At 28.2% G+C, this 10,380-nt stretch overlaps 1 protein-coding gene across 1 annotated transcript; it reads left to right on the forward strand.

Moving 5' to 3' along the window:
* Positions 1-589: 589 nt before the first annotated feature.
* Positions 590-2,203, forward strand: LOC145240588 (SCAN domain-containing protein 3-like). Its single transcript, XM_080103982.1, has one exon. The coding sequence runs from the start codon at positions 590-592 to the stop codon at positions 2,201-2,203; it is 1,614 nt and encodes a 537-aa protein (XP_079960108.1).
* The last annotated feature ends 8,177 nt before the right edge of the window (positions 2,204-10,380 follow it).

Genomic DNA, 10,380 nt, shown 5'->3' on the forward strand with positions numbered 1-10,380 from the left:
ATTGATCAAAGGTTTGAAGTCAAACACTTGGTAAAAGGGAAATCTGGATCTGGTCGCCCTAGAGCAGGGTTGTCCAAAGCCTAGCCCGCGGGCCGCATGTGGCCCACGGCCTCCTTTAATGCGGCCCGCAGCCTCTTCTAGAAAACTTTTAAAAATTAGTATTATTTAGACATCTATTGAGTTATTTCGAAAAAAGTGTTTTTTACTAAACTTTATTTGAGTTTGAATTGGAATAATTCAACTCAAACACCTTTATTCCGTACTGTATACAGACTTTTAATAGTTGTGGTACACCATCATAAGCATACAATTGTTTAAAATTGTGATTTTCATTTTGATGAAATAATAAACATTTATTATTATTATTCTTTATCATTTCAGTTTTACTTAATCCTCCATTACATTCTGTTCTATTTCTTTCTTTTCAGACTTAGTGCCACATTTTTTACGATGGCTCAGAAAAGAAAAATCTCTGATGAAAAGCGTCAATTCAAGGATAGTTGGGAATTGAGGTTTCTGGTGAAAGAACAAAGTGGTCGAGTTTTATGTTTAATTTGTAATGAAATGATATCTGTTATGAAAGAGTACAATGTACAACGACACTACAGCACTCTTCATGTCACTGGCTATGATAAATACACTGCGTAAGCGTCAAGAAAAGATGTTTCAATTAGTGAAGCCTTCGTCTTCTACAACCATAGCCTCTTGTGATGTATCACTTTTGATGGCTAAATCCAAAAAGGCATTCTCTGACGGTGATCTCATTAAGCGATGTGCAATAGCTATGGGAAAGGCCATGGGCTTTAATGATGCAGCTCTTGGGTTTGAAAAAATTCCACTCTCGCATCAAACTGTTGCTAGACGTGTTGAAGAGCTTAGCAATTTCGTTCAGGAGAAGGTCATGAATCAAATTCAGCAGTGTGTTTATTATTCTCTCGCTCTTGATGAAAGCACAGATATAAGGGATGTCAGTCAGTTGTTTGTCTTTGTTAGAAGTATTGACTCACAGTTTAATGTCAGTGAGGAGTTACTCGGCTTACTCCCACTTTTTACCACTACAAAAGGATCTGATATTTATGAAGCACTGAATTCTTTAGTGAGCAAGTATGGTGGATTTCAGAAATGCTCTTGCATCGTAACAGATGGTGCCAAATCAATGACTGGAGCTAAAAGAGGGGTTATAGCGTACTTGAGAGATGCTGGAGTCGACTGCCCAATGTTTCATTGCATTATTCATCAAGAATCGTTATCTAGTCGCTGTATACATTTATCTGATGTAATGCAGCATGTAATGAGAATTATTAATTTCATTAGAGGCGGTAATAAAGCACTGAGGCATCGTCTATTTGTTGATTTCTTGAAAGATTTGGATACAGAATTTTCTGACGTTTCACTCCATTCTACTGTTCGTTGGCTTAGTGCTGGGAAATGTCTGCAGCAGTTCTTCAGTTTGCGTAATGAGATTCTAAACTTTTTAGAAGAACTGAATGCAGACACTGATGGATTTAAAGGTTTATTGCAAGACGTCAACTTTCTGAAAGGTCTAGCATTCCTCACGGATATTACTCAGCATCTGAATAAGCTCAATTTAAGTTTACAGGGTAGGAATCAAACAATTGTTTCTCTGTATGGTTTCATAGATGGCTTCCGCAAAAAATTAAGTCTCTTCAAAAGTAATCTGCAAAGTAACATTCTGATTCACTTTCCAAATTGTGATGTTATTTCTAAAGAAATAGAGGACAATAACTTCTGCTGCTTTGTTGAAACTCTTGATACCCTGATTGAAGACTTCAACAAGCGATTTCAAGATTTCCAGCACCTTGAGAAAAACTTCAATGTATTCAGTGCTCCGCTGACTATAACTATATCAGAAGCCGATGAAGATTTGCAGCTTGAATTGTGTGACTTGCAAAGTGACCAGTTTTTATTAAGCAAAGCTATACTGCCAATCACTCAATTTTGGCCTCTTCTTTCTGAAGAGTATTATCCTAATTTACGCCGTTTTGGATTGCACTTGCTGTCAATGTTTGGCAGTACCTACCTTTGTGAAGCAGCATTTTCCGCAATGAAGTCGATTAAATCCAAAGAGAGGAATCTATTTAATCAAACATCTCTCGAAGCCTGCCTTCGTTTAACCTTAACCTCAGTTGACATTGGCACAAAGGAGTTGGCTTCCAAAATGCAGGCACACCCATCTCACTGAATTTTAAGTAGACTGTACTGTTTTACGTGCTTCCTTAAATATTTTTTACAAATAAATTTATGGTTTATTCTTATTCATACTTGTCAGTTATTTTTAAGGTTTCCTGGTCTACTGATCTTGCTCAAAATTTCCAAAACTCTCTTATTCGTAGTATTCACATCTTAGCTTCTTTAATCTATTCTCCGGGAATATGTTTTTATGATAAATATAAAGATTCATTTACATGTACGTGTTTTACTTTACATCTGGTACGGTGAGACAGTGCATAAGAGGAAAAATGTCAACCGCGGCCCGCGATCTAATTTCCTTGCCGAATGCAGCCTGCGTCCCATAAAGTTTGGACAACCCTGCCCTAGAGGATTCACTTTGAAGGACTATCGCAGGCTTAAATTAACTGTTTTGAAGGATCGAAAGAAAACTTATGTTGACCATAGCAAAGAATTCAAAACAGGGACTGGAAATTCTCTTTCTAGATATACAATATCTAGGCAAATGAAAGAAATGGGATTTTCCTCTAAAAGGTGTTCAAAGAAGCCATTTTTATCTAAGAAGAACATCAATGATAGGAAGACATTTTTCTCGTGTTATGGCAAGAAATATACAGATTGGTTCAGGAATGTTTTCTGGTTAGATGAACCAAGATTTTGTCTTGTTAGTGATGCTCCCGATGCTCCCGAACTGTGCAATCGAAGAACTGGAGAAAGATTTTCGCCAAGTTGCATAAAAACGACAGTTAAATACGGGAATGGAGGGATAATGGCATGGGGAACTTTTACTGCAGCAGGAGTTGGATAACTTATTAGATGTGAAAAGTCAATCAATGCAAAAGAATACATTCGAATATTAGAAACGGAACTGTTACTAAGTATTCAGAAGCTGGGAATATCACAGAACATTATTTTTCAACGTGATAATGCCCCTGCACACACTGCTAAAGTCACAGAAAAATGTTTTTCTGATAACTCAATTGATGGGATATTTTGGCCAGGTCAAAGCCCCGATTTAAACCTAATCGAGAATATTTGGTTCATAATATCTCGTGCATTGGCCGGAAGAACTTTTTCGAACAATGACAAACTGTGGGAAGCTGTGCAAAGCGAATGGAATAGCATCTCCTCTTCACGGTGTTCCACTTTGGTTGAGAGCATGTCTTAAAGGATTGATCTTTTAAAGAAGTCAAAAAGGAATGCGATTCCATCCTAAGTATTTATTAAAGTAAATGTCTTGTTCTGTGTTATTAGTCTCGTTTAAGTTTCCTTGTTCAATTGTTCTTTGTTCAATGTAGCTTTTAGTGCAATAAAATGTATAAAATTTGTTTAGCCCATTTTTTTTTCTCACGAATGCATATATATATATATATATATATATATTACAATAGAAAAAATACGAGCATGAAAAGTAATATGGTTAAGCTTAAACATGGAAAAGTAAAGAACTACTTGTTAAAACTGGAAAAGAAAAGGACAAGATATTCTAGTAAAAAACTATTCAATCATTGCACAATAATTTAATTGTATCACATAGGCATATAGTAATGATATAAACAAAAAAAATGAAATTCCACTTAAGAAAAAAAAAATGTAATTCTAGGTTCACAAACTTTATTTACTTCAATAAACTGATTAAAATTTGATGTCTTCTTTGCCCCCTCCCCTTCCATATATGCTGATGGGGAGACGATATCCAAAAATACTTTACAAAAACAATAAAATAAAAACGATAAAAAATCGTTTTGGACATCGAAAAACAGGCACTACATTTTCCGATTGCGATACTCCGCAAAATTCCGATTTTTTCGATTTCCTATAATGTTATAAATTGAATTTTAAAAAAATCTTAATGCTGCAATATTTTAAGTTATAAATTCCATGTTTAAGCTTCCAATAAATTCACTTGTTCTTTGCTTAATTTCAGTCTAATTTTCTTGCCCCAATAAACATAACAGAAACATATGTAATAATAATGTACAGCACACGCCTGCTTTCAATAAAATCTCCCCAATTATCTCCCTTTCATTCTTTCATTCGGTCTGTTTCACTTGTTAATTTTCTTTTCGCGAGAGTGGGAAATTGGTAGCAACAGTAGTCGCTGAAGCGACGTGGTTGCTATGGAAACCAGTCATATAAAAACGTCGCTAACCTCCTTACGTTTTTTTTTACGATTTTGAACACCAGTAAACTCATCATAAATTTTGTTTTACTGATCGAAAATTGAAATAAAAATTTCACAATATAGCTGAGAAGGTGATCTATAAACTGTAATAATTGTTTGAACGGCCCTGGTTACCTCCCTTCCATCATTTGGAGTACTTATTAGGATTTTGGTAACTTATAATTTTCAACTAATTCTTTAAATCCCGATCTTACGGAGTTATCTCCCCTCAACACCAAAAAGAGAGAACAAAAGAAAATAAAAAAATAAAATATAAAAATAAAAATAGATTGAGATCCTTAATTTTAAATCAGGAATGAGAATGAAATAAGTATAAAGTAATGTTAAACTTTATTTCTTTATTAAATAAGTGTTAAACTAAAACTTTTCTTAAATCACATAAATAAGATAGCCGATACTTTGTAAATAAACAAAGCATATTCCCGGATACGAAACTAACATAGAATCGTAACGACTTGACTTAGTTGATATGGCGAGATTATGAAACAAAATCAAAATTTAAAAAAATAAGTTTAATTAAGAAATAAGAAATTTAGAAATCTAATTTTAGAAATCAACGAAAAGTATAAATAAAACATATTAAATGGGCAAAGGTAATTATTGGAACATCGTATGATTTTTTTTTAAATAGTGATACGAAAATAGGTAGATAATATAAATCTTTAAAAAATATCTTGCAAGGATGCGACTGACGTAAAATACTTTCGCTTATTTTCTTTTCCTTATAATGTTTTCCATAATGTTTTATCGTTAAAGTGTTTTTATTCAACAAGTCTGAGGAAAGGCTGTATTTGGGAAATTTTTCAAACGACATAATGTTTTAATTTATACAAATGGTCTTGAAACACTTGTAACTAACAATGAAATACACATTTTGTTGCTATCAACCTATTTTTTGAAGTCTTGGTTTTTGTTAAAACAGTATATATATATATATATATATATATATATATATATATATATATATATATATATATATATATATATATATATATATATATATACATATATATATATATATATATATATATATATATATTAGTATATTTAGGCAGCATTTTTTTCTTTTATGCACGTTTCATTAAATAACACAAACAACTCTTGCTTGTTTTTTCTGGTAATCCTCCTTTTCTCTCTGTCGGACCATTTTTCGAACGTTTTTTTTTTTTTTCGAGTGACAAAAGAAATTTCTCATAATCGCGAAAGTTTTCGACCTCCATTGGTCATCCTCAGGCGAGTAGTAAAAAATTAAAAAATAAGAAATGAAATTGAAAAATGAAAATAGCGAGATTAAATATATATATATATATATATATATATATATATATATATATATATATATATATATATATATATATATATATATATATAAGTTCAAAAAACAAGTAAGACTATCTCCTAAGGAGACAATTTATACCGAATTTCATATATATATATATATATATATATATATATATATATATATATATATATATATATATATAGAGAGAGAGAGAGAGAGAGAGAGAGAGAGAGAGAGAGAGAGAGGGTAATGGAATTAATTGTGTGTTTTAATCGGTCATGATCAGTGTTTTTACGCCTTGAGCGATCAGCAGGCGACCCCAACACAATACCGTAGTTTCTATTTTTCTTTTCGGTTTCACGAAACCATTTAGCAGAAAATTACGGCAGATCATTGAAGGTATTCAATTTCGTAGCTAACAATTTAGCAGTAAATTCTTTCATGTAGAAAATTCATGTTGCTTATATATTTGACCTTTTTTATTTTTTGTATTTTTTGTTTATTACTATTTTTACGCTTGTATAGTAAATTAATCATTTAATTCATTCATTCAGTCATTCATTAAATCTGCGTAAGTGACTGCTTGATTTTAGGGCTTTGTTAACAGGCTGGCCGGCGTTGTTCGGTCGTAAAATACGCATAAATGTTATATTTTAATTAATGGAGAATTCTCAGTTATTATGACCGAAATACCGTAGGTATTTAACGTAAGGTGAAATTCATTTAAAGAAAATACAGTAAAAGAAAAGAACTGAGACATTTGCATTCAAGTATTATGTTTTCTTTTTTTCTTAACAATTCACTTTTTGTAAGTAAAAAAATACTCAAGCTGAGATCGAAACCAAAACCTAAAGACAGTGAGTCAAGTACGATAACAATTAGACCAGCTTGACACAGTCTTTAAATAAGTGTTTTAAAGCCTACTTATTTTTTACATGAATAATCTGTCATGTGAACGATCCACACATGTGCAGTCGCGAAACAGTTGGCAAAAAGATAAAAATCCTACGACTCCCCCCCCACACACACACATACCAATTGTTCAATTTTTACCCTTTTAGCAGCCCTTTTTTTCCGGAGGAAAACCGATTGAAAAGTTTTCTACGTAGACATGGAATACCCTATATACCAAATTTCATGTCTGTCCATCGAAAATTCGCTGAGTATATAGGTTGAGAAGTTTTCTCACACACACACACACATTCTCAATTTTGTAGATATAAAAATTTATTTAGAAATTTCTTTCTGTTTTTACTGATAAAGGTGAATAACACATTATTTCATTTTTTTTTTCTATAAGTCGGTAAATATATGTTCACCAAGATGGATTTAATTTCTTACATTCAACAGTGCTACTAATCTAAATATTAATTTACTAGCCCGTACGTCCAGTGTCCCAAAAAACATCATGATCGCAAACATTAATTAATGAGAAACGAATAAACTTTCCTTTATAGTCGCTCTTTATCTGTTAAAATCATTAAAACTATTTTCTCTCTAAAAATTCCCATCCCAAAAAAAAAACATGGCTGTCTGTTTTTGGTTTCAAATTGAATATTTTATGTCATAATTAAAAAAAAAAAAAAGTAATGTTGCAGGGAGACTGTAAATTGTTTTTTTTTTTATTATAGTTTCTTTTTAAAATTAAAAAAAATATGTGCAAGTAAATTGACACTTGTTCCGTTATAATTTCTATAAAAAATTATTAAAAAGAAAACAAAACAGTGTGTGGGTGGTGGGATGAATTTTCATTGAAAAATATCTGAATTTTTTAAATCAATTCTTTTTAGCTTAAAAGGGTTAAAAAAAAAGAATTTGAATTTGTTAAAAAAAATGTTTTAAATTCGTCGTTATTTGTTTTATTTTTATTCATTGAATTCAGCAGAATCCGTAGAAAATACTACGGTAATTGAAAAATTTTAAATTATATTATAAATATGTATTTTTAAAATTTTCAATTGCCGTGGAATTTTCTGCGAATTCTGCTAGTTGTTAACAACTTGGTTATGTAATTTTATTCTACAATTATTTTATCTATTAATTTTCAATTATTTGTTATATTTTATTTTGTGTTAACATTTTTTTTCATACCAAAGAACGCATACTGCCGCTGAAGCGCAAGTTGCTATTTTGATTAGGGCCAGAGTCACAAAGGTACTCTAAGTGTGGAGTTTGGTAACATTACATTTAAATTTCCCTATATTCCCAAAGAAACAGATAGCAGATAGAAAATTCAAAAGGAAAACGGTCTGAGAAAAGAAAGCAGAGTAGAACATTTTCAAAACCTGTCCGTTGAATGGGTGGGATTTTGTTGCTATTAATGTGGATCGGAGATATTAATGTCCACGATAACCACTATCAACAATTTCTCACACTCTTTATCTATGCCTGCACCTAAACGTAGATTCCATGAACAGGGCTTCTTTCTTAGAACTGCACGCCTGTGGAACTCAATTCCGTTTGCTTGCTTTCCAGCTGACTACATTCTGATTGTCTTCAAGTCCAACGTGAACAAGTTCTAATTGAACCGTCCCCCTTAAGTAATCCAAGTTACAAAATTTCCATTAATGTTTACTACGCTAAAATCACAATGACTGATGTATACCCATTAACCCTTATCCTCGAGTGGCCTCTGGTGACGCCCATGTGAAAAAAAAGGTACAAATGACGTAGGTTCGTCGGGGTATATTCCGTAAAAGTATTTGCAAAACAGGAAAAGGGACACATTTTTTTTATTCATTTATTTATTATTGGTTTTCATTTATTTATTCATTTATTTATTATTGGTTTTCATTTATTTATTCATTTATTTATTATTGGTTTTCATTTATTTATTCATTTATTTATTATTGGTTTTCATTTTTTTATTCATTTATTTATTATTGGTTTTCATTTATTTATTCATTTATTTATTATTGGTTTTCATTTTTTTATTCATTTATTTATTATTGGTTTTCATTTTTTTATTCATTTATTTATTATTGGTTTTCATTTTTTTATTCATTTATTTATTATTGTTTTTCATTTTTTTATTCATTTATTTATGATTGGTTTTCATTTTTTTATTCTTTTATTTATTATTGGTTTTCATTTTTTTATTCATTTATTTATTATTGGTTTTCATTTTTTATTCATTTATTTATTATTGGTTTTCATTTATTTATTCATTTATTTATTATTGGTTTTCATTTTTTATTCATTTATCTATTATTGGTTTTCATTTTTTTATTCTTTTATTCATTTATTTATTATTGGTTTTCATTTTTTTATTCATTTATTTATTATTGGTTTTCATTTTTTTATTCATTTATTTATTATTGGTTTTCATTTTTTTATTAATTTATTTATTATTGGTTTTCATTTTTTTATTCATTTATTTATTATTGGTTTTCATTTATTTATTCATTTATTTATTATTGGTTTTCATTTTTTTATTCATTTATTTATGATTGGTTTTCATTTTTTTATTCATTTATTTATTATTGGTTTTCATTTATTTATTCATTTATTTATTATTGGTTTTCATTTTTTTATTCATTTATTTATTATTGGTTTTCATTTTTTTATTCATTTATTTATTATTGGTTTTCATTTTTTTATTCATTTATTTATTATTGGTTTTCATTTTTTTATTCATTTATTTATGATTGGTTTTCATTTTTTTATTCATTTATTTATTATTGGTTTTCATTTTTTTATTCATTTATTTATTATTGGTTTTCATTTTTTATTCATTTATTTATTATTGGTTTTCATTTATTTATTCATTTATTTATTATTGGTTTTCATTTTTTTATTCATTTATTTATTATTGGTTTTCATTTTTTTATTCATTTATTTATTATTGGTTTTCATTTATTTATTCATTTATTTATTATTGGTTTTCATTTTTTTATCCATTTATTTATTATTGGTTTTCATTTATTTATTCATTTATTTATTATTGGTTTTCATTTTTTTATTCATTTATTTATTATTGGTTTTCATTTTTTTATTCATTTATTTATTATTGGTTTTCATTTTTTTATTCATTTATTTATTATTGGTTTTCATTTTTTATTCATTTATTTATTATTGGTTTTCATTTATTTATTCATTTATTTATTATTGGTTTTCATTTTTTTATTCATTTATTTATTATTGGTTTTCATTTATTTATTCATTTATTTATTATTGGTTTTCATTTTTTTATCCATTTATTTATTATTGGTTTTCATTTATTTATTCATTTATTTATTATTGGTTTTCATTTTTTTATTCATTTATTTATTATTGGTTTTCATTTTTTTATTCATTTATTTATTATTGGTTTTCATTTTTTTATTCATTTATTTATTATTGGTTTTCATTTTTTTATTAATTTTTTTATTATTGGTTTTCATTTATTTATTCATTTATTTATTATTGGTTTTCATTTATTTATTCATTTATTTTTTATTGGTTTTCATTTTTTTATTAATTTTTTTATTATTGGTTTTCATTTTTTTATTCATTTATTTATTATTGGTTTTCATTTTTTTATTCATTTATTAATTATTGGTTTTCATTTTTTTATTCATTTATTTATTATTGGTTTTCATTTATTTATTCATTTATTTATTATTGGTTTTCATTTATTTATTCATTTATTTATTATTGGTTTTCATTTTTTTATTCATTTATTTATTATTGGTTTTCATTTTTTTATTCATTTATTTATTATTGGTTTTCATTTTTTTATTCA

The sequence above is a fragment of the Euprymna scolopes genome, chromosome 2, assembly GCF_053919585.1.
Source record: "Euprymna scolopes isolate OS-2025 chromosome 2, ASM5391958v1, whole genome shotgun sequence".
Lineage (NCBI taxonomy): Eukaryota > Metazoa > Mollusca > Cephalopoda > Sepiida > Sepiolidae > Euprymna > Euprymna scolopes.